Raw genomic sequence first — 26,162 nt, forward strand, 5'->3', positions numbered from 1 at the left:
GCTTTCAATATTTCTGTTGGGGAATGTGGACCACTACCCCAGAAAAACCTAATAAAATAGCTCATGAGAGAAACAAAGCTTACATGTTAACTATTAAACTCAAAACAGTGGATTAGAATGGTATTCATCAACCTTAGAGTATACTAGGTGCAGCTACAAGGAGAGAATAAGGTAAGGTAACATAAGACCATAAAATATAGGAGCAGGATTAGGCTTTTTGGCCCATCAAGCCCGCTCTGCCATTCTATCATGGCTGATCCATTTTCCCTCTCAGCACCAATCTCCTGCCTTCCTCCTGTATCCCTTCATGCCTTGACAAATTAAGAATCTCTCAACCTCTACCTTAAATATACATAAAGACTTGGCCTCCACAGCTTCTTGTGGCAATGAATTTCACAGATTCACCGCTCTCTGGCTAAAGAAATTCCTCCTCATCTCTGTTCTAAAAGGATACACGTCAATTCTGAGGCAGTGTCCATCCAGTCTTAGATTCTCCCACAATAGGAAATAATCTCTTCACATTTACTCTATCAAGGCCTTTCAACATTCGATAGGTTTCAATTAGGTCACTTCTCATTCTTCTGAATTCTAGTGAATACAGGCCCAGAGCCATCAAATGCTCTTCACATGACAAGTCGTTCAATCCTGGAATTATTTTCGTGACCCTCCTTTGAACCCTCTTCAGTTTCAGCACATCCTTTCTAAGATAAGGGGCCTAAAACTGCTCACAGCACCTCAACTGAGGCCTCACCAGTGCTTTATAAAGTCTTGATACAGGTTTCCCCTGCCATCCGAAGGTACAGCGTTCCTATGAAACGGTTTGTAAGCCGGAATGTCATAAAGCGAAGAAGCAATTACCATATATTTATATGGGAAAATTTTGTGAGTGTTCGCAGACCCAAAAATAACCTACCAAATCATGCCAAATAACACATAAAACCTAAAATAACAGTAACATATAGTAAAAGCAGGAATGATATGATAAATACACAGCCTATATAAAGTAGAAATACTTTTCCACAATCATTGCTGGCACGGTTCTCTGTAGCGAAAACTTCACGCAGGCACTCTCGGCAGAAAATCTCACGCAAACGCTGCTGGCAAAAACACTCTCTCCAGTAACCTTTAAGCTATGAAGCTGCCAAATCATACCAAATAACACGTTAAAATACACAGCCTATATAAAGTAGAAATAATGTATGTACAGTGTAGTTTGACTTACCAGAATCGGGAAGACATCGAGCACACTGATGATGGTGTTTTAGGCTGAGTCGTCGGAGTTTGGGTGGTGCAGTGGCCCCCACCCTCCGGGCAGTGAACCGATACTGATCCGCAAAGCATGCAGGGGTACAGCGGTAGCCGGGAGGTACACGGCACATCTTTAAGAAAAAATCGAAATAAACATGCTAATTAATTAAGTGCCGCCCGGCATGTAAATGTCGGCCCAGATCAGAAGCGACGCAATCGGCAATCGCCTATCGCCTCTAATCTGGGCCAACAATTACGTGCCAGGTGGCACCTAATTAATTAGCATGTTTATTTCAGCTTTTTTCTTAAAGATGTGCTGGGTGCCTCCCGGCTACCGCTGCATTCTCTGCGAATCGGTATCTGTCCGCGGCCTGGGGGTTGGGGTGGTGGGACACTGAGGTGTCATCTCATCGTCGTCTATTTCCATTAGAGCAGGCAGCTCATCTTCTCCTATGACTGCCCGCCTCGATGTCGAAGGTCGAGGTTCGTCGTCTGCTGTGGCTGATGTGGAAGGTTTGCTTGACTGCTTAGCCTCGCGCATTTTTTTTATCATACAGTTTTTTGTAAGCACTCAAACCATCTCGCAAATATGCCCTAAACCGACGTACCCTTTCAAAATTAAAGTCATACTTTATCATTGCAGGGAAAATCCCACGCAGTTGCTTCACATTCAGTTCCTGGACGACTTCACTTTTGCTACTGAATTCAGTTTTGATTGTCATCTTTTCCTCTTCCAATTGCATCAGCTCTTCATCTATCAGTTCTTGGTTATGGGATGCCAAAACCTCTTCAACATCATCTTCCTCAACTTCCACAAGCCAAGCTCACTTTGTCCTTACTTCGTTCACCACAATCGAAAGGCTTAATTATGTCTAGTTTTACGCTAAGTGTAACACCCTTACGAGCTCTTTTAGGCTTTTCCGATACCTTAGAACTCACCTTGCTAACGGCTGCTCACAGGCACATGTTTAAGCGATGCTGGAGAGAATGCAGTTCCGAATCTCGGGAAAAGCGGCTGTTCGGGATGCGTGCTGATTTTTTCATTGCGCACTGCTTTTTTGTCGTGCGCTTCCTTTCTTCATAACAGTGAAAACATCTTTGGTTAGCGAAAACAGGTAACTAATGTAGGTTTTTCGTAACAGTGAGGTTTCGTAAAGTGAATGTTCGAAGAGCGGGGGACACCTGTACTACGTCCTTGCTTTTATATTCTAATCCTCTCGAAATGATTACTAACATCACATTTGCCCTACGCACCACAGACTCAACCTACAACTTAACCTACAGGGAATCCTGCATGAGGACTCCCAAGTCCCTTTGCACCTCAGAGTTTTGTATTTTCTCTCTATTTAGAAAATAGTCAACCTTTTCATTTCTTCTACTAAAGTACATGACCATATACTTCCCGACATGGTATTCCATCTGCCACTTCTTTGCTCATTCTCTTAATCTATCTAAGTCCTTCTTTAGCCGCTTCCTCCATTACCAGTGCAGAGTGGCTACAGAACATGCCATTGACAAAATGCAATGCAGTTACTCTCTCGGGGTACTGAGAGGACATCTGCTAATCCATGACATTTGTCACCAGGAAGGTGAAGAGCAGCATACAAATCGGAACACCGCTACCTATAGGTGCCCCTCCAAGTCAAACACTGTGCTGATTGTAAATATGTTAGTGATCCTGTATTGACATGGACCTAAATCTTGCAATACTCTACCCAACAGTATTGTGGGAGTACCGTTACTAAGATCAGAATCAGAATCAGAATCAGGTTTATTATCACCGGCATGTGATGTGAAATTTGTTAACTTAGCAGCAGTAGTTCAATGCGATATATAATCTAGCAGAGAAAAAAGATAATAATAATAAATAAAAATAATAATAATTAATAAATAAGGAAATTAATTATGTATATTGAATAGATTAAAAAACATGCAAAAGCAGAAATAAATGAGGTAGTGTCCAAAGATTCAATTTAGGAAATGAGTGGCAGAGGAGAAGGAGCTGTTCCTGAATCACTGAGTGTGTGCCTTCAGGCTTCTGTATCTCCTACCTGATAGTAACAGTGAGAAAAGGGCATGCCCTGGGTGCTAGAGGTCCTTAATAATGGATGCTGCCTTTCTGAGACACCACTCCCTGAAGATGTCCTGGGTACTTTGTAGGCAATACCCAAGATGGAGCTGACTAGATTTACACCCTTCTGCATCTTCTTTCGATCATATGCAGTAGCCCCTCCATACCAGACAGTGATGCAGCCTGTCAGAATGCTCTCCACAGTACAACTATAGAAGTTGCAATGGTTCAAGAAGATGGCTCACTACTATCTTCTCAAGAGCAATTAGGGTTGGAGAATAAATGCCGGCTTTCCCAGTGACATCACATCCTGAAGCATGAATGAATAAAAAGTAAGAATTACGAGGGGTGATTGATCAGTTCATGGCCTAAGGTAGAAGGAGTCAATTTTAGAAAATCTAGCACATTTATTTTTCAACATAGTCCCCTCCTACATTTACACACTTAGTCCAGCGGTCGTGAAGCATACGGATCCTTCTTTGTAGAAGTCGGCGTCTTGGACCTCCAGACATGTAACAAGAGCTGTATAACTCATCTCCTTCTACCTTAGACCACAAACTTATCAATCACACCTGATGTGGACCGCCTGGAGGTCCAAGATGCTCTCGTTACATGCACGTGCAGTTCAACTCTTTGAGTGATAATGCAGAAAGTTTGAAGTTAATAACTCATCTCCTTCTACCTTAGGCCACGAACTTACCAATCACCCCTGCTGTGGACCACTTCCACAAAGAAGGGATCCGTATGCTGCACGAGCGCTGGACTAAGTGTGTACATGTAGGAGGGGACTGTGTTGAAAAATTAATGTGCTAGGTTTTCTAAAATTGACTCCTTCTACCTTAGGCCACGAACTTATCAATCACCCTTCGTATGTATGATATCCAATCATGTGTTCGCTGCTCACCTGACATTCATCAATAGGTGACTTGCAGATGATCAGTCATTCCGCCATGCAACTATTTTTAAAAATGCATGAAATCATTAAAAAATTTGTTGTTTACAAAGAATGTGTAACCATTGCCAGAATATATCCATGACTGATTACATCACAAACCACAATAGCAGATTTCAAACAGTTAATAGATGTCTCACCGTAAATTGAGCAAGATGAAATATTAACTAATGTTGTTCCTCTCATTTGTATATGTAGGCCTGTTAAGTTTTGCCTTTTGTTGCACTCGAAAGAAAGGCATGTTGGGTTTAAAGATGTGTCTTATTCATATATTTGCAGTGTCCTTTTTAACAAGAGGTTAAGCAAGTATGAGAAGCCTTTTCCCCAGATTTGTCATGGAGGTGTTAGCTGACGTGCAATGCCTCCATGTCGAAATATTAAAAGAGACTTGTATTTCTGCTTCTGTTCTTGCCTTCTCTCTTAGTGATATGTCATCCCTTCTTATATTGCAGAGCAGTCTCTGTTTGACTCCTACCGAGGTTATCAGCAATTTTTAATGGTGGAAAATGGGTAGGATAATGCGTTCAGAAAATTCACTTGTCAGAATGTTAAATATATTTGGTTCAGTATTTTGATAGTTGAAAGGACTCTTGGGAGGAGATGCCAATGGTTATACTAAGGCTGTCATGTGCATGTGGCAGTTTGGTAGGCTTTAAGAAAACCCTGCACTGCTTTGCATTAGCTTACTTGAGACTCTGGTCAAAAACAGGCACAAAAATAATGTTGCCTATTTTCATAAAGATGTGTGCTTAAGATGCTTTATTTTAACCCAAATAAGGCAATATAACTGCTGTCTAAATGTAGCCCTTTGGTCACTGTAAAATTATAAAGAATTTTCTTGTCAAATGCCCTTTGCTACAACTGTTCTGAAAATCCTTGCTTTGTTTCAACTCTGGAGAGTGTTGCTTTTGTGTTCAGCATTTAGAACAACCAGTGTAGTGTATAATTGTGCAGCCCACTTGATTATACAGTGTTCACTTAGCTGGGTGATTTAATGACCCTGCCTTTCATTTTCCCAAATCTCTTAATTGTTTATTTTGATGGGGCCATTAAATTTATTGGCAAAAATGCACTTCAATTACTTAGGTGTCAAAAGCATTCAATCCAACCTGTAAAATTATGCATTGGTGATTTTACATTTCTGTAATAAATCTGTCCAGTCAGTAATCCATTTGTACCTACCCCTTCTGCATCCTGCCACCAGAAGCTCACTCACGCATTTACTGCTAACAAGGCAGTCCTTCGCACCTCTACCCATGGTGCATTTGCACACCAGATACTCAATCCTGTATTGTGTTAATCTCTGTCTAATGGATAATTTATGCACAATTATACATTTTATCTCTAACTACCATCAGCGGTGCACTTCCCTTTTTCTATCTCCTGTGTGAGTATGTGCGCACGTGCACACACACACACACACACACACACACACACACACACACACACACACACACACACACTTACTTCCTTACTTCACTGTCCTCGGCCCACCATATAAGCATGTTCCACCATTCCATGCCTTTCCTCCCGGTATTCCCTCAAATTCATCTGATTTTAGTAACTTTTTGTGAGTTCCTTCCTTCCTTTTTCAGATTCTTAATGAAAGTTTATTTTTCTCACTCCCAGGTTGTAGCCACAGACTCATGGATTAAGGGTGTGGTCATAGGTTAAGGGTGAAAGGTGAAATGTTTAAGGGGAACAGGAGGGAGAATCTTCTTCACTTAGAGGGTGGCGAGATTGTGGAACAAGCTGCCAGTGGAATTGTTGGATGTGGGTTTGATTATAACATTTAAGAGAAATATTGATAGATGCATGGATGGGAGGGGTTTGGAAGGCTATGATCCGAATGCAGGTAGAGGGAATAGGCAGAATAGTAGTTTGGGATGGACTAGATGTGCCGAAAGACCCATTCTATGACTCTATGACTCATGAGAAAGTATTTTCTGCTTCACTTCCTCCTTTAAAACTCTATAAAAAATCTGATCTTCTGCAAGTACAAAATAATTTCTTAGAAAGATTGTGCTTTTTGCAGGATGAAGTGCACCCAGAGGTCTGTGCAGCAACTCTTTGGGTCACCAGCACAGTAAGTACTGAACCTTCCAGCTATATGTGCTGTTTGGGAGCAAGCCAGGTAATGGAGAGTGAAAACTACTTTTCCTCTGGTTCCACTCTGGCACTCCTATTATAAAGAATGCGGTTAACGTATACCATAAGACCATAAGACAAAGGAGCAGAAGTCAGCCATTTGGCCCATCGAGTCTGCTGCGCCATTTTATCATGAGCTGATCCATTCTCCCATTTAGTCCCACTCCCCTGCCTTCTCACCATAATCTTTGATGCCCTGGCTACTCAGATACCTATCAATCTCTGCCTTAAATACACCCAATGACTTGGCCTCCACTGCTGCCCGTGGCAACAAATTCCATAGATTCACCACCCTCTGGCTAAAAAAATTTGTTCACATTTCTGTTCTGAATGGGCGCCCTTCAATCCTTAAGTTATGCCCTCTTGTACTAGACTCCCCCATCATGGGAAACAACTTTGCCACATCCACTCCGTCCATGCCTTTCAACATTCAAAATGTTTCTACGAGGTCTCCCCTCATTCTTCTAAACTCCAAGGAATACAGTCCAAGAGTGGACAAACGTTCTTCATATGTTAACCCTCTCGTTCAAAGTCCTATACAAAGTCCTTCTCTGAATTAAAACACATTACACTCTATCCCTGCATGACAAACACCTGACTTGAAACCCTTGTTAGCATTCCTATAGTATCATTAAATTCAAAAGTCCAACATATGTTTGCTCCTATGAACAGCAGAACTGGCTTCCTCTCTTTCTCCACTTTTAGTTTTTTTTCTTTATTATCAGTCTTGAAAGTGTTTTTGATGCCTTTCATTGCAATACTGTGGAGGTATGCTTACCATAAAAAGTGCTTTTACGTACTTTCCAAATTATGGTCAAAATCAAGTTAAGGACGTATATAAACATTGAGCCTGTTTATGGATGTAAGAAAATCAATGCACTATTTAATTGTATTACGAGGCAATATGGGAATGGTGGACCTGATTTAGTTTCAGTCCAGATGGCATGGAAGCATTAGAAATGAGAATCCTGGTCAATTTGCACAGTCATTATATAATGTAGCAGTTAGCGTAATGCTATTACAGAGCCGGCGACCCGGGTTCAATTCCTGTCACTGTTTGTAAGGAGTTTGTATGTTCTCCCTATGACTGTATGGATTTCTTCCAAGCGCTCCGGTTTCCTTCCACATTCCAAAGACGTATGGGCTGGTAGGCTAATTGATCACACTTTTGTAGTTGGGCAGAAGGACCTATTACAGTGCTGTATCTGTAAATATAAATCAATCAAGCAATCATGCTTTAAATTCTTGTTAGAATCTGAAGCACCTTCAATTACTCCAAAAGACTGAGGTTTGGTAAAAATACTGAAAGGCTTTTATTCGCTGTACAATACGACCTCCACAGTGAGTGTCTGCCCCCGGACTGAGGGGGAGGGGCAAGACGAACACCTTTATACAGGACTCTGTGGGAGGAGCCGCAGGGGCAGTCAGCAGAGGTGTGTGTCCAGACAGGTAACCGAGTTACAACATATATACATGGTTTACCACAGAAGCAAGGTCATATGATGTGGGCACCACTTTGTATTTGGGACTGCCAATTCAGTGAGTTGGGATTCTTCGGGGCAGATTTGTCTTCATATAGCAAATTACTGATGGGGACAAGCATCTGGACTTCAATGGCTGATAAACATTGTGTATTCATTGGGGAGCATCGTGTTGGTCAGGATCTATTAGCAAAAAAGAACTTAAGTTCTTATCTTAAAGCGAGGTGATCTCAGGATCTTTCAGCCTAGGCAGAGGCAGATCCTTTAAGTAATACAGGTGCTGGTCTGCTTTTGCTGCTAAAGGCCTGCTACTGCAGTTAAAGTCCTCACTGTTGATGAAGAGCACATTCACATTACTGTACATTAGTGCATAGAGGATCTCAGTACAATTTGCATGTAATAACAGTTAGCCTAATTTTGCCTGATTTGTGAATAAATCAAGAAAAGGATGATACAATGGTATCAATTCAATGCTTGTTGTTGACCCATTCTCTAGATTCTGTTTCCCGATTCATCTGGCAGCATACATAACAATGACTGATAATAATAATTAGTCAAGAATACACCAACATTTTAAAATACCTTCAAATTGCAAGTGCTCTGATTTGGCAGAGTTTGTGTCTATTTTTGAAGGACCATATCAGTCCCCTTTAATAATATTTTAAAAAATAGCATCTCTGTGCTAATAAAGTAACTTTTGCTGCAGGATTGGCTCTGTTCCTCAATCAATCTTTCTAATAACATTTCTTCTGTACATCAGGTCTCTGGCCATGTTAATCAATCATTCAATTCTCTTCTTCATCATTGGTTATCTGTTTTATTCTCATTTTGATTTCAAATCAGAGTAGTAAATTTAAACTAGGGTTGTAGGGAACCAGAGTGCCATAACAGATAGTAGAGTGGTTGTGGAGAAAGATGTTGTTAAGCCGACATACAATCAGGAATCAAAAGGTTGAGTGTGGTTTTGAGCTGCCTTTATTTCAATGCAAGGAGTATTGTAGGAAAGGTGAATGAGCTTAGGGCATGGATCAGCACATGGAATTATGACATTGTAGGAGTTAGAGAGACTTGGTTGCAGGAGGAGCAGGACTGGTAGCTGAGTGTTCTGGGGTTCTTTTGTGTTAGATGTGATAGAGTGGGAGGGGTAAAAAAGACAGGGGTGGCATTGTTAGTCAAGGAAAATCTCATGGCAGTGCTCAGACAGGACAGACTGGAGAGTTCATCAAGTGAGGCTTTATGGGGAATAAGAAAGGTCCGCGGGATTTAGAGGAGCAAATTTGTAGAGAGATTGCAGACTGTTTGAAGAAACATAAAGTTGTGATAGTAGGTGATTTTAACTTTCCATATAGTGACTAGGACTCCCACACCCTAAAAGTGTTAATTGGGAAAGTGCTTGTCAAAGGTGTTCAAGAAAGTTTCCTTAATCAGTACATGGAAGTCCCAATGAGTGAGAGTATGATACTAGATCTCCTATTAATGAATGAGACAGGGCTGATGACAGAAGTTTGTGTAGGGGAACACTTTGCATCTAGTGATCATAATGCCATTAGTTTCAAGGTAATTATGGTAAAAGTTAGGTCTGGTCCTCAGGTTGAGATTCTAAATTGGAGAAAAGCCAATTTTGATGGTTACAGAATGGATCTGGCAAGTGTGGATTGGGATAGCAACATGAACACAATGCTGGAGGAACTCAGCATGTCTGGCAGCATCTGTGCAAAAGAGTAGAGTCAACGTTTTGGGCCGAAACCCTTCATCAAGAATGGAGAAAAAAAGATGAGGAGTCAGGATAAGAAGGTGGGGGAGGGGAAGTATTAGGTGAAACTGAGAGGGGGAGAGGTGAAGAAAAGAGCTGGGAGGTCGATTGGTGAAAGAGATACAGGGCTGGAGAAGGGGGAATCTGATTGGAGAGGACAGAAGGCCATGGAAGAAAGAAAAGGAGAGAGGAGCACCAGGGGGAGTTGATGGACAGGTAAGGAGATAAAGCAAGAGAGGGAAATGGGAATGGGGGATGGTGAAGGGGGAGGCATTACCAGAAGTTTGAGAAATCAATGTTCCTGCCATCAGGTCGGAGGCTACCCAGCCAAAATATGAAGTGTTGCTCCTTCAAACTAAGTGTGGTCTCATTGTGGCAGCGGGTGGTTTTCTGGCAAAGGTGTACTTGGCAAATGGGAGTCCTTCAAAAGTGAAATTTTGAGAGTACAGTGTTTGTATGCTTCTGTCCGAATAAAAGGCATGGATAATAGGTTTACAGAACCTTGGTTTTTGAGGGATATTGAGGTCCTGGTCAAGAAAAAGATGGGGGTGCATAGCAGGTATAGGCAGGAGAAACAAAAGAGATACTTGAAGAGTATAAGAAATGCAAGAAAACAGGAGGCTAAGAGGAGGCAAGAGGATGCTCTAGCGGATAAGGTGAAGGGGAATCCTAAGGGCTTCTACAGATTATTAAAAGCAAACAAATAGCAAGGTTCAAAACTGGTCCTCTGGAAGACCAGGGTGGTAATCCATGCATGGGGCTAAAGGAGATGGGGGAAATTTTAAATGAATTTTTTCCATCTGTATTTACTTAGGAGATGGGCACAGAGTCTATAGAAGTGAGGCAAAGCAGCATCAACTTCATGGACCCTATACAGATTATAGAGGAGGAGGTGTTTGCTGAGGAGGTGAGGCATATTAGGGTGGATAAATACCCAGGGCCTGAAAAGGTGTTCCTTGGACCCTGTGGAAGGCCAGTGAAGAAATTTCAAGGGCCCAGCAGAAATACTTAAAACATCCGTAGCCACAGCTGGGTGCCAGAACATTGGAGGATAATGTTGTTCAATTGTTTAAGAAAGGTTCTAAGACTAAGTCAGGAAATTATAGACCAATAAGCCTGACATCGGTAGTGGGAAAGTAATTAGAAGGTTTTCTAATGGACTGGGCATACAGTGTAAGCATTTGTACAGACAAGGACTGATTATGGATATTCAACATGGCTTCGTGTGTGGGAGGTCATATCTAACCAATCTTTTTTGTAACATTTTTCAACAAAGTTATCAGGTAAGTGGATGAAGGCAAGGCAGTGGATGTTGCCTTCATTGATTTTAGCAAGGTCCTGCATAGTAGGTTGGTCAATAAGATTCAGTCACTTGGCATTCAAGATGAGGTAGGGAATTGGATTAGACGTTAGCTTTGTGGGGGAAGCCAGAAAATGATGGTAGATAGCTGCTTCCCTGAGTGGAGCTCTGTGACTAGTAGAGTGCTGCTGGGATCAGTGATGGGTCCATTGTTTGTCATCTATATCAACGATCTGGATAAGAATGTGGTAAACTGTATCAGCAAATTTCTGGATGACACCAAGATTAGAGGAGTAATGGACGGCAAGGAAGGTTGTCGGAGCTTACATGGGGATTTGTACCAGTTGGAAAAAATAAGCTGAAAAATGGTAAATGGAATTTAATGCAGACAAGTGTGAGGTGTTGCGCTTTGGGAGGATCAACCAAGATAGGTCTTACATGGTGAGCGGTCAGGCACCGAGGAGTGTGGTAGAGAGAGGGATCTGGAATACAGATCCATAATTCCTTGAAAGCAGTGTCACAGGTAGACAGAGTTGTAAAGAAAGCTTTTGGCACATTGGTCTTCATAAATCAATGCATTGAGTACAGGAGTTGGAATATTATGTTGAAATCATATATAAAGCGTTCATGAGGCTTAATTTGGAGTATTATTTGCAGTTCTGGTAACCTACCTACAAGAAAGTTATACTGTAAATAAGACTGAAAGAGCGCAGAGAGAACTTATAAGAATGTTGCCGGGACTTGAGGACCAAGGTTGTAGGAAAAGGTTGAGTAGGTTAGGACTTTTTTCTCTAAAACTTGGAAGATTGAGAGGAGATTTGATAGAGGTATACAAGATGAAGAGGGTATAGATAGGGTAAATGGAAGCAAGCTTTTTCCACTGGGTGAGACTATAAATGGAGATCATGGGCAAAGGGTGAAAGGTGAAATGTTTAAGGGAAACATGAACGAGAATTTCTTCATTCAGAGGGTTGTGAGAGTATGGAACAAGCTGCCAGCATAAGTGGTGGATGCGGGTTCAATTTCAGCACTTAAGAGAAATTTGATTGGTTACATGGATGGCTGGTATGGAGGGCTATGGTCCAGGTGCAGGTCAACAGGACGAGGTAGATTAATGGTTTGGCATAGACGAGATGAGCTAAAGGGACTGTTCCTGTGCTGTAGTGTTCTATAACTTCATGTCTCTATAAATAGGTTATTTTCTGCTTTTGTTATTTGTGACCTGGATTGCCTGAAAACTTCCTCCATAGTGTTTAATATTCAAATAATAATAAAATAAATAAAAGAATTAATGAACATTGCCACCACTGTAGCTCTTAGGTGAAGTACCTATTTAAAATCTTTAAGTACAAAAGAAAATGATGTCAGTAGGACATGAGACTTTGTTGCTTGTCCACTTGCCCTCTCACTGAGTGTGGCTTCATTCAATAACCATGAGACCGTGGAATTCCCTCTAAGACAGATATGAAATTTGTCAATTAAATAGTGCATCGATTTTCTTACACTCATAAAGAAACTATTTAAAATATTAATGAATAAGATTGTTATCATATATTGATTGGAGATTATTGATTGAAAATTTCTGTGGGGTTGGTGGTTCAGCTGTCTAAAGAAGTATGGTGGTTGAGAAAGCGAAGGTTTGTAAATATGGAGAGCTGCTCTGTGACCTACGTACTTAATCATTATATTTGTCAGTGCTTGACCTTGTGATTGCTTAAAGTTTGAACTGCTGGGGAGGTGAAATAGCTTCAGGCACAAACACTGCTACTGATCTTCAAACAGAAAGAGGTTAAGCTAGAGCAAGTTGAATTGCTAAAGCTCACTGCAAACATACATAACCAGTAGTTACACTGGTTGCTTTGATATAGTGCCTTTAAAGCAGTGTGATTTGATAGGAATAGCCTACCAGAAGACTATGTTTATATGAACAAAGTACAATGAGGAAAAATAATAAAAGGAGGTTTTAAGCTGCATGTATTTAGGGAAGAAAGAACAGTAGCAATAGGCATGATATAATTTACTGAATGCTTTCCTGAAGGAGGATGAGCCAACAAAGCAGCAGATGATCTTAATTTTGCTTATGAGTAATGACAGAAAATAGCAGGCAGTCCGGCATGTAACATGATTGAACATCAATATTGGGTTTGAAGAGGAAGCAGGAGGGTCACAAATTAGAGGTCAGGCTATAACAAAATGAATTTTTGAAGACATAAGCAAGGATTTGGCTGAAACTGTAAGAGGGAATTTACCAGCTGTACAAACTATAGACCGTATTAGGAATTTGTCAAGAAAGTAACTGCTGGATTACAATTCCCTAAATTATCAGAAGGACAACTGAAACAATGTATTCACTTTCAGATATGGTGACAGATTTTGGCAGATAGGGAGACAAATTCTGGAAAGGTGTAATAATAACAGGGTTGTTGTGGTGGGAGATTTTAATTTCCCAGATACTGATTGGCATCTCCCTAGAGCAAGGGGTTTAGATGGGGTGGAGTTTGTTAGGTGTGTTCAAGAAGGTTTCTTGACACAATATGTAGATACGCCTACAAGAGGAGAGGCTGTACTTGATCTGGTATTGGGAAATGAACCTGGTCAGGTGTCAGGTCTCTCGGGGAAAGAGCATTTTGGAGAAAGTGATCACATTGGAGAGGAATAGGAACAGACAAGTTAGGAAAGTGTTTAATTGGAATAAGGGGAAATATAAAGCTATCAAGCAGGAAATTGGAAGCATAAATTTGGAACAGATGTTCTTAGGGAAATGTACAGCAGAAATGTGGCAAATGTTCAGGGGATATTTGCGTGGTGTTTTGCAGAGGTACATTCCAATGAGACGAGAAGGATGGTAGGATACAGGGACCGTGGTGTACAAAGGCTGTTGAAAATCTAGTCAAGAAGAAAAGAAAAGCTTATGAAAGGTTCAAAAAACTAGGTAATGATAGAGATCTAGAAGATTATAAGGCTAGCAGGAAGGAGCTTAAGAATGAAATTAGGAGAGCCAGAAGGGGCCATGAGAAGGCCTTGGTGAGCAGGATTAAGGAAAACCCCAAGGCATTCTGTAAGTATTTGAAGAGCAAGAAGATAAGACATGAGGGAATAGGACTAATCAAGTGTGACAGTGGAAAAGTGTGTATGGATCTGGAGGAGATAGCAGAGGTACAGCTCTGTGGGCCAAAGGGCCTGTATTGTGCTGTAGGTTTTCTATGTTTTTCTATGTTTTTATGTTTTAACTTAAGCTTTAATGTTACCATTATGTAACAACATAATGTAACAGTCATGTAACAACATGAAGGCAAAGAACTGTGGCGGCAATTAAAGATAGACAGAGCCAAAATAGGAAGGGTAAAGATGTGGTACAAACATGATAAATAAAGGAAGAAACAGGTCTGATAAAACCTAGCTTGAATGTAACAACAATGGCAATAATAGAGGATAAAGTAAATGCTTAGCTTTGATCATCACAGTGATGTAAGGATGAAATTTCAGAGGGAGAGAGGAGTGGAGTGATTGGTTATTGAAGTGGTGAATGGAGGACCTTTGGTTAAGAGAGTGGTTGGAGATTCGTAACTGAGTGTCAAGACAGAAAGAATATTCTGAATTGTGAATGATGTCAAACAATATAGTAGTTCATGGATTACGAATGAAAGGGGAATGTGTGGAATATTCCACAGAAAATGGACTCATATATGTACTACAGTATTTCTTATAGCAGGAAGCATTGTGTTCATAACTTAGGAATGGACTTGGTCAAAAATATTGGCCACCAAATTTTTTTTTAATGTGAAAGATGTAAGAGACAAAATCAAAATCAGTCAACTAAAATGTATTGTCAATGTAGAAAAAAATCTAATTATCCACATCTTTTTTTTGTGGTGTTAAAATAGTGTTGTGTGACTCCTAAAGAAATGAGGACATTACCCAGCATTTAACAAACAATGTGGTCATGCTTCTTAAATAACATCTTAAGTCAGAAAAAGGACAATTCTAAAATCTGCAGTCATATTCACTCACATGAATATGTTTGTACTGCCTTCCTTCTCCTCCCTTACTCCCTTTTCCTCTGTCACTTGCTCCCCCATCTCCCTAGGGCTGTGCTTGTATGGGCTTCTGGTCCTCCCATTTCTGCATTGTGGCAGACGGTGTCTGAGTTTTTCTGATGATCAAATATTGCAGTAAGGAGTACAAGGAATGACTTACTGGCTGTTCATTTCTGGAGGGTGCAGCATAGACTAAATGGAGATACCTCACAGTTAGGATGTCCACTCAGTTCCTGACAGTAGTGTGTTTGTGACTGTAGCTTTGGATATGTGGTGTATTTGGAGATGGAAACAGAGTGATCAACTGTTAGAGCATAGTGCAGAGTTCGTTATGTAGGTCAGTGTAGCACTGGAAAGATAAGAGACACTGTGATGGGCTAAGAATGAATGATTCATGAGAATTAAAGATTAGCTTTATTTGCCACGTGTACATTGATACATTGAGACATACAGTGAAATTCATCACTTTCGTCAAATCAAATTAATGAAGATTGTGCTGGGAGCAGCTCTAAAATATTGCCATGCTTCCAGTCCCAATATAGCATGCCTACAACTTAATAACACTAACCCGTACTTCTTTGGAATGTGGGAGGAAACTGGATCACCAAGTAGAAGCCTATGCAGTCATGGGGACAATGTACAAAATGATTACAGGCATCGGTGGGAATCGAATCCCAAATAGAAATTTCTGGTACCCTAAAGTGATTGCACTAAGCACCATGCTACTATATAGTCTCACACCTGTTATGATATCACCAGCATATCTTGAATTCACTTGGAGAAAGATCCTCTGAAACTCTACTGTCAAACACACATTGAGAGAATATAATGTCTTCCTGTTGCCAGATATATGTGTGATGAGAATGGGAGCTCTAATGGCCACATGAGTGCAAGCTAGCAGTAATGACAGCAAATGCCCAAGACTATTCGGCCTACTCCAGACACTGAAATGGAATATAGACACTGTAAATGTCCTTTGTAATGTAGCAGTGAGCAGCAAACTCTGGTATTTTAATTACTAGAGCAGGCCAGCTAGTTATGTTAGCAGCTGTGAGCAAGGATGATCCTGAAGCTAAGAACTGAGAATGAAAGTGAACTTGACTTTCATCATGACAGCAGTGAGGCACCAGCATGGGTATCAACAAGATTTTCTGAGATCACAAAAATGAGAAAGAACTCCCTTGAGAAATCATCATCATCATCATGTGCCATGTTGTATGACATAGACGATCATAATTGTCCTACAGAAGTGGTTTGCCATTCCCTTCTTCTGGGTAGTGTCTTTACAAGATGGTTGACCCCAACCAATATATAGAATAGAATAGAAAACCTACAGCACAATACAGGCCCTTCGGCCCACAGAGCTGTGCTGAACATGGCCTTACCTTAGAAATTACCTAGGGTTACCTATGGTCCTCTATTTTTCCAAGCTCCACGTACTTATCCAGGAGTCTCTTAGAAGACCCTATTGATTCCACCTCCACCATGTTGCCGGCAGCTCATTCCACGCACTCACCGTAAAAACTTACCCCTGACAGCTCCTCTGTACCTTCTTCCAAGCACCTTAAAACTATGCCCTCTCATGCTAGCCATTTCAGCCTTGGGGAAAAAGCCTCTGACTATCCACATGACCAATGCCTCTCATCATCTTATAGACCTCTATCAGGTCACCTCTCATCCTCTGTCGCTCCAAGAGATTATCTTCAGATAATCTCCGAAGATTATCAATAATCTTCAGAGATTGTCTGCCTGGCATCAGTGGTCGCATAACCGGGACTTGTGATATGACCATCCACCACCTGCTCCCATGCCTGATTGGGGGGCTGAGCAGGTGCTGCACCTTGCCCAGGAGTGACCTGCAGATTCGTGGAGGGAAAGTGTACCTTACACCTCCTTTGGTAGAAACATATCTCCACCTCGCCACCCTCTTTTGAGAAAGTATAGTCTAAATCGACATTATCCTCCAGGAATGGTGGATCAGAATGAATCTCCTTGTCAAGCGTAGGGGAATATGTATTGGATGCTGAACGATAATGTGCTTGATTCTTATGGTGTCTGAGGTGTAGTTTTTGCATGCCCATGTTATCCATGAATAGGAGTGTTAGGTCTAGTTAAATGGGCTCTTTTAAATTAGTTTTAGTTTTTTTTTATCAAAATAAACTTTATTCATAATAAAAAAATTACAAGAATGAACTGTACAATGCCTTTTCAGTCTTTACATTCATATTCAATGCTTTCAATACTGTTCTAATACATTCCTACACATCAATAGCACTGCTGCCATGTATGTGGCCCTCTGTGTGGAATACTACTACAACAATTAATTGAGGGGTTTCCTCACCTAACCTGGCCCTCCCTATCCACTAGTAGAAGAACCTTACACAGTGGTCCTTCTGCACAGTGCCCTTGTGATGGGTACTCCAAACTTCAGTGTTTTTCTGCAACCTGGAATGTGCCAGTCAGCAACATTCCTCCATGGACATTTCTATGTGTTGGGAGACCAATAAATTTCAGGTGGACCAAAGTCTCTTTCACCAAGTTGATTTTCTGCCAGCACTTGATGTTCTTTAAGTTGCAGATGAAAATCCAAAGAAGGATCTGTTTTCAGAGTGAGCAGTACGGAACTGTGACTCCAGGTTTGGTGTGATTATCCATTTAAACAATGTTGTTCCTGAGCCTTGAGCAACAGTGAAAGCTGATCACGCCTCTGTATGTGAACAGCAACTATTAGTTTTCAGACCAATGTGCTTGAATATTGTACAAATAATGAATTGTCAGCATTTCAGGACTGTTACATAATTGAAGCAAATTTGACTCTCTCAAATTGCTCAGTAGCACAAAAACTCTTATCCAACATGAGCAGATGATATTCACAACTGATGCTTGAGCATTTAAAAACGTACAAAATCAATTCACTCAGCATTACCATCATTTTCACCAAAAAAAAACTTTTCAGGTGTTGTGCAAATTAATTTCTAGTCCTATTGCCACTCCAAGCTTCCATTTTTTACATTCCAATTGATACTGAAGGTGCAAAACCTGTACAAGTGATTGTTGTATGACACTTCAAACTTTAATGAGATCTGCTCTTAATTATAATTATCTGAATAAAAATATTGGCCACAGAGAACAGGCAGGGAAAATGGGTTAGCTGGCTTGCTGTTTAATAAATCTGGTTGAGCTCTTTGTGTACTCATTCTGTGATTCTCTGTTCAAACCCTTTGTGAACTTTATACCAGAGGCTTGGATTTCTCCTACAGGTGATGATACCCAAATTGTAAGGTGCAAAGGTTTGAGTGAATCACTGGCCAAAATAAGCTATGAAATAGGGAGTGTTAAATTTAATAAATATCACGTGTATATTAGGCAAGTGGTCAAATAGATAGCAGATGCAGTTTACTGTAGAAGCGCATGTTTAGTAGGAGAGTGGAGCAATAGGAGCTGCGTAGTGGATGAACCGCTTCTCTTTACGTTATATGTCAATGACTTAGATGATGGAATTGATAGTTTTGTGGCAAAGTTTGAGGACGATATGAAGGTAGGTGGAGGGGCAGGTAGTTTTGAGGAAGTAGAGAGGCTACAGAGGAACTTAGGTTAGGAAAATGGGCAAAGAACTGGCAGATGTAATACAGTGTCAGAAGTTTATGATCATGAACTTTGGTAGAAGAAATAAAAGGGGAAACTATTTTCTAAATAGAGAGAAAATTCAAAAATCTGAGGCACAAAGGGACTTGGGAGTTTGTACAGGATTCCCTGAAGGTTAATTTGCAGGTTGTGTCGGTGTTGAGGAAGGCAAATGCGATGTTGGCATTCATTTCAAGAGGACTAGAATATAAAAGCAAGGATGTAATGTTGAGGCTTTATAAAGCACTGCTGAGGCCTCACTTGGAGCATTGTGAGCAGTTTTGGGCCCCTCATCAAAGAAAGAATGTGCTGACATTGGAGAGGGTTCAAAGGAGGTTCATGAAAATGATACTGGGTCTGAAAGGTTTGTCATAGGAATATACCTTCTCCTTCACCATCTTCATATGTTTGATGGCTCTGGACCTGTACTCATTGGAATTCAGAAGAAACCTATCGAATGTTGAGACTCCTCGATAGAGTGGGATCTGGAGAGGATGTTTCCTCTGGTGAGAGAGTCTAAGACTAGAGGACACAGTTTCAGAATTGAGGGGCAAACTTTTAGAACAGAAATGAGGAAGAATTTCTTTACCTAGAGAGTAGTGAATCTGTGGAATTTGTTGTCACAGGCAGCTGTGGAGGCCAAGTCATTGCGTATATTTAAGACAAAGGTTGATAGAATCTTGATTAGTCAGGAGATGAAGGGATACAGGGAGAAGGCAGAAAATCTGAAGGCTAAGAAGGAAAATGGATCAGCCATGATTAAATGGCAGAGCAGACATGATGGGCCAAATAGCCCAATTCTGCTTATATATCTTACGGTCTTATAGTCTAAAGGGGTTAGGGGGATGCATAAAAACAATCAGAAGGTAGCAAAATGAATAGAGTGTTGATGAAAATAATGCAAGCGGCTGGGGCATTTGACTTGTCTTCCAAAGGACAGCACCTCCAGTGATGCAACATTCATCAGGATTGCATTAGAGTGTCAGGATAAACCTATGATGTAACATGCATAAACTTAGCTCTGAGATCTTTATCAAAAATATGGGAGAGGTACTTCTTTGTCACTTACAAATAGCTTTTCCTGGAGAACTGCATTAAATTTGGAGGGATTAAAAATCACAGGCAATTTTCCAAACTTTTGATTGGATGCCCAAATTTTTCTATAATGAGGGCAAATTAAACTAAAATGAATTGCTGGATGATAGTATTGTATACTTACTCTTGAGAAGTTATAGAGTGGTTTAGGAACTGCTGTCCGGCTTGGTAGTGTAATGTTTACACCATCATGTGAGACAGCATATGAATCCGGAATCAGGTAGAAAGTCATCACTATTTACATATTGACTCTTTAAGACTTTCTGGAGACTAAATGCATGTGAAAATGTTACATTATTTGGGTGAATATCCCAGCCTAATTGTACCGCAGTGTAAGCACACACGTGGATAAAAGAGATGGCAACTTGCTCCATGTTTAAAGTTACGTTCCAGGTTGTTTTGGCGCTGGCAAAAATTAGAAGCTAACTTGGAGGCTGTTTGCCTGCAACAGCACTGTTACATGCACTGATGAGAGAGTGTGCCTTGTATCTCTGACAGAAGTGTGTGGCATTAAATAATCTCACAGAGTAAACAAAACCTATTATTTCTCTTTGGGGAACCATAATGGAAGCGGTACTATTCTTTCAAAGGCTTGCTTCCTATAGGGCAACACTGAAGCGTATTGGCTATCTATTGAACCCCTCATTCCAATTCAACACTCTACTAAATCAGATGTGTATCATTCCATAGATGCTGCCTGATCTGCTGAGTTCCTCCAGTATTTTGTGTGTGTTGCTTTGGATTTCCAGCATCTACAGGTTTTCTCATGTTTAAGATCTGTACTTCAATGTTTTCTACTCACCTTGGTCCCCTAATGCTTTTATAACAAATTTGATTACTCGCAATTTTGAAATTTTCAATTGGATCTCCTAGTTTCAACAGTTTATAGAAGTGGAGAGTTCCAAACGCATCATGTAAACACTTGCTTCTTTGCATCAGATAACCTTCCAGTTTTTACATTGTGACCTCCTGTGTCAACTAAACCATGCTAGAAGCAAACCACCTATTTGCCTTTGCCCCTCCCTTAAACAGTCTGTGCAGTGCTACCACAAAGAGGTCTGTCTCTTTAAGAGTGGCTCCATCATGTCCTTTTCCTCAGTCTGAACACGTAGCCTGCAGTCATAGTGCACTGTCCTTTGCTCAGTTTGGGTTATCTTGGTCCTGACAAATTGAAATGACAAAAAGATCTATCAAAGAAAATTAGACTGCAAGCAGATTCCGGCTCTGTTTAGATTGGTAATCTGATCTGTGTCAGACTGAATGTTTAGCCCAGGGCATTGCTGCATCCAAATCAAATCAATGACTGCTGCATTCTGTGGCAGGACTCATTGGTGTATAAACATCTGTGTTGTGTATGATGCATGATAACAACAACAATAATTTTCATTAATATAGCACCTTTAACTTAACAAATTGTCCCAAATTACTTCACTGGAGCACTTAAAAACAAAAAAGTATTGAAATACTAAGTTACAAAGGAAGATACTGGAATTGATGACCAAGCAATGGCCTTTAAGGAGCTTCATTAATGAGGGAAAAAAACCAAGATCTTTTTGGGAGCATTGACATCAGAATAATTGGCCATAAAAGTAAAATTGGTAAATTTGACAAAATGGTAAATTGGTTTATTACTGTCACATGTACCAAGGCACGGTGAAAAACTTGCTTTGCATACAGATCACAATTCATTACAACAGTGCATTGAGGTAATACAGGGTAAAACAATAACAGAATGCAGAATAGAGTGTAACAGTGGAAGCACTGCAGGTGGACAATAAGATGCAAGGTCACAATAATGTTTTTCAGAGAGGAGCAAGAGGTCAGAATTGGAGGAGCACAGAGATATAGGAGGGTTACAGAGTTGGAGGAGATTATAGAGACTTAAAGGGGAGAAATCATGAACAAGGTGCCAGTTTTAAAGTTGGGGCATTACTTGCCTTGGTGTCAGTGCAGGTCCTCAAGTATAGTAATATAGCCAGTAGGGTTCTGAATCTCTTTAACCAAGAGAGGAGTAGGCCATTCTGCCCATTACACTTGTATAACTATTGAGCATATTCAACCTTGACTGATCTACTTTGTCCATTAATCCATTGCTTTACTATTTATTTCCTTGAGTTTAATAGAATTATTGATTGTTTTTATCCAGTTGCTACAATGTACCTGTCCTTAGGAGCAGTATCTTAGCCAGAAGAGATTATAGCTGAGTCAGAAGTTATCAGTCAGAATGTCATTAGTGATACTCAACAATCACTGCCTCTCTTGGATGTTGCAGATCCAGTCAGTTAACATTTGCAATGCACACAAAATGCTGGAGGAACTCAGCAGGCCAGGCAGCATCTATGGAAAAGAGTAGAGTCGATATTTCGGGCTGAGATCCTTCATCAGGACTGGAATAAAAAAGATTCTGTCCTTTTTTTTTTCTGGTCCCGATGAAGGGTCTTGGGCAGAAACATTGACTGTACTCTTTTCCATAGATGCTGCCTGGCCTGCTGAGTTCCTCCAGCATTTTGTGTGCGTAGCTTGGATTTCCAGCATCTGCAGATTTTCTCTTCTGTGTGAATTAACATTTGCATCTTTTTTTGTGACAAAGGCATATAGAGTCATATAATCACAGAGCTACACAGTACAGTAACAGGCCCTTCAGACCATCATGTCAATGCTAGCTACAATACCTATTTATGCTTATGCCATTTATCTGAATAGGATAACCTTGGCAATTGTGCACTTTCATTGTTATCTCGTCTAAAGATGTGAGAAATAGTCCACATTTAGTCATTGTTGGAATGTATCAAGACCTTTGCAAAATGACCATAACCTGAGTCAGGAATCATGCAATATTTATTCTTGATAAAATCCCCCTTGATTTTTCCTTTTTTGTCCAGCTCAGAGCTTCTAACCCAATAATCACATTCACATAGAGTCCGCAATTTAATTTGGCTCCTTTTCCCTGTGCTTGCTCTTTGGTGAAGTACCTACTCTCATTGCTTTTCCATTCATCTATACTTCTGCAAATTACTTATAAAATACACCTACCTCAATAACTGCTTTCCATATTCTAATAAGCCTGGTGCAGCATAAATGCTTCATGTGATAGCCTTGAATTCATCATTTCTGTGCCAACCAATGAGAAAAGGTCTTCTATACTTTGATTTAAAAACCTGTCATGGTTTTGTAAACTTCCATCATATTCCCCCATCATTGCCAACTTTAAGCCTTCGTTCTAATGCACCTTTGCTCTAATTGTTTTCCTTTTTTCTCATTGTACCAGGCACAGGCAGAAGACTTGTTGGAAGCCTTTACCTTGTTGGAAGTCAGTCACTGCTGCACAGGCTTAAGATATACTCCTAGGAGCCCACTCATGCAAATGCACTCAGATCACACGGTCATATGCCCTTGCCCACCCCTTATTCCTTAGCACCTCTCTCTTAACCCCTACTTGTTCACAATTCACTATCAGTCAGCAACACAAATTTTATTTTTGTTAGTTCTTCTCTCCGTTGTGCAAGCCCACACTGTAGTCAACTCTAATGACAAGGACTGAGAATGGAAACTCAGCACAAAGGATCAAGAACTCAAACCCTTATCCTGACACTGAGGTCCCCCTGTGTATCACTAACATGCATCTTCACTTAAATCCTTCAAGAAACATCTAGAGTCTTGAGCTTTTTTAAATTCAATTGCTTTCAGCTTAATTTGACCTCAAAATTGAACATGTTTTCATTTGTGTGGCCTGTTTCCAAATCTTTGTTTTTATACCTTTTACCAGCATCTCTGGAAAATTCTTAAAAATCTTTACATTCTTCATTTCAGGAACTTGCACCTGTAAATAATGCAGATACCTCAGCCAAGGCCACAAATCCCAAATCTCAGCAATTACGTTCTCTTGACACCTTTCGTAGGTAAGGCTTTTCCCTTCATTTAACCATGTTTGTATTTTAATGCAATCTGTTGCTGTACTACTCAGATTTATTTCTCTTTGTGGCTTCACTTTAATCAACAACATGCTAGAAAGTGCTGAAGCCAACACTGAGTCACTTGAGCCTCTACTTGTCTGAAAATGTCTACGTTATTTATCCATGGTGTCTCCATTAGGGTAGCAATACTTTAGGGATTCATGAAATGTTGTTGATGTTCCTTAAGTTGTCAGTGTTGATAGAGATTCTTTGGAGGTCAATCATAAACACAAGGGATTCTGCGGATGCTGAAAATCCAGAGCAACACACACAAAATTGCTGAAGGGTCTTGGCCTGAAACATCTAACTGTTTATTCCTTTCCTTAGATGCTGCCTGATCTGTTGAGTTCCTCCACCATTTTGTGTGTGTTGCTCTCGAGGTCAATATTTTCTTATCAAGTGCTCAGTTTTTTTTATTTATTGAGATGCAATGCGGAATAGGCCCTTCCAGCCCTTCAAGCCCGGTGCCCAGCCATCCCCTGATTTAACCTGAGCCTAATTATGGGACAATTTACAATGACCAATTAACCTACCAATTGGTATTTCTTTGTGGGAGGAAAGCAGCACTAGAGGAAACCTGTGTAGTCACAGGGAGATTGTACAAACTCCTTACAGGCAGTGGCAGGAATTGAACCTGGGTCACCTGTATTGTAAAGCATTGTACTAGCCACTATGCTACCATGACTCCCCATTTCTGTGGAGCTGCTTCACAATTCAAGGAGCCCTGGTTCAATTCTGACCTCAGCTGCTGTCCATGTGAAGTTTGGGTGATTTCACCATGAGTGCATGCATTTTCTCTGAGTGTTATAGTTTACTCCCACAAAGACCACAAAGATAGTTTAATTGGCTGCTGTAAGCAAAGGGAAGCCACTGAGTGTGAGAGAGCGTGAGTTGCAGGATTACAGGAAAATAAACAAGGGAGAGTGAATAGGACTGGTGACCCACGGACTCTCACAGCTATCTGGACTATACCTCTTCCCACCCTGTTACTTGTAAAAATGCCATCCCCTTCTCTCAATTCCTCCATCACTGCCACATCTGCTCCCAGGATGAGGCTTTTCATTCCAGAACAAAGGAGATGTCCTCCTTCCACAAATAAAGGGGCTTCTCTTTCTCCACCATCAACACTGCCCTCAACTGTATCTCTTCCATTTCATGCACGTCTGCTCTCACCCCATCCTCCTGCTACCCTACCAGGGATATGGTTCCTCTTGTCCTCACCTACCAGATCACCAGCCTCCACGTCCAGCACATAATTCAACGTAACTTCCGCCATCTCTAACCAGATTCCAGCACCAAGCACATCTTGCCCTCCCCCCACTTTCTACTTCTGCAGGGGTCGCTCACTATGCGACTCCCTCGTCCATTCATTCCTCCCCAATGATCTCCCACCTGGCACATATCCTTGCAAGCAGAACAATTGCTACAACTGCCCCTACACCTCCTCCGTCACTACCATTCAGGGCCTCAAATAGTCCTTCCAGCTGAGGTGACACTTCACCTGTGAGTCTGTTGGGGTCATATACCATGCCTGGTGCTCCCAGTATGGCCTCCTGTATATCAGTGAGACCCAACATAGGTTGGGAGACCGCTTCGCCGAGTGTCTACGCTCTATCCGCCAGAAGAAGCCGGATTTCCCAGTGGCCAGCCATTTTAATTCCAGTTCCCATTCCCATATATTTATACTGGTCTCCTCTACAGTCTTGATGAGGCCACACTCAGGCTGGAGGAACAACACCTTATATTCCGTCTGGGTAGTCTCCAATCTGATGGAATGAACATCAATTTCTGGAACTTCGGTTATGCCCCCCTTCACCATTCCCCATCCCCTTTTCCCTTTCTCACCTTGTCTCCTCGCCTGCCCATTGCCCCCGTCTGGTGCTCCTCCCCCCTTTTTTTTCTTCACGGCCTTCTGTCCTCTCCTATTAGATTTTCCCTCCTCCAGCCCTGTATCTCTTTCACCAATCAACTTCCCAGCTCTTTAATTCATCCCTCCCGCTCCCAGTTTCACTTACCACCTTGTGCTTCTCCCTCCCCTCCCCCCCACTTTTTAACTCTACTCCATCTTTTTTTCTCTTAGCCCTGCTGGAGGGTCTTGGTCTAAACTGTCGACTGCACTCATTCCCATAGCTGCTGCCTGGTCTGCTGAGTTCCTCCAGCAGTTTGTGTGTGTCACGTGGATTTCCAGCATCGGCAGGTTTTCTCTTGTTTGTGATAGGACTGGTGAGATTGTTTGCTTAGATGGCAGCATGGATGCAATGGGTTGACAGGCCATCTGTGTTGTAATAAGCAAGTAACCCTTCCAGCAGGAACCTGAGCTTTTATGGAAGGTACAGGACGCAAAAGCTACTGCGGCAGCAGCTGGACACATGATCGCCTTCCAGGATGTAAAGGGATTTAACAGCTGTGACAGAATGGATTGTACCACAAAGCAGTGGAAGGCCATTGCTTGGTTACAGGGCACATTAAATAAACATGTTGTTTCTGGTGTGTGTGAAAC

At 41.1% G+C, this 26,162-nt stretch overlaps 1 protein-coding gene across 1 annotated transcript in view; it reads left to right on the forward strand.

Annotated features, from left to right (window-relative positions):
- LOC140211885 (heparan-alpha-glucosaminide N-acetyltransferase) overlaps window positions 1-26,162 on the forward strand; it is a 349,860-nt gene that overhangs the window by 96,821 nt on the left and 226,877 nt on the right. The window contains 3 exon segments of the mRNA XM_072282072.1: window positions 6,307-6,357; window positions 21,663-21,675; window positions 23,520-23,608. Coding sequence (XP_072138173.1) covers window positions 6,307-6,357; window positions 21,663-21,675; window positions 23,520-23,608 — 153 coding nt within the window.

Source organism: Mobula birostris, chromosome 18 (assembly GCF_030028105.1).
Source record: "Mobula birostris isolate sMobBir1 chromosome 18, sMobBir1.hap1, whole genome shotgun sequence".
In the NCBI taxonomy this organism is placed as follows: Eukaryota; Metazoa; Chordata; class Chondrichthyes; order Myliobatiformes; family Myliobatidae; genus Mobula; species Mobula birostris.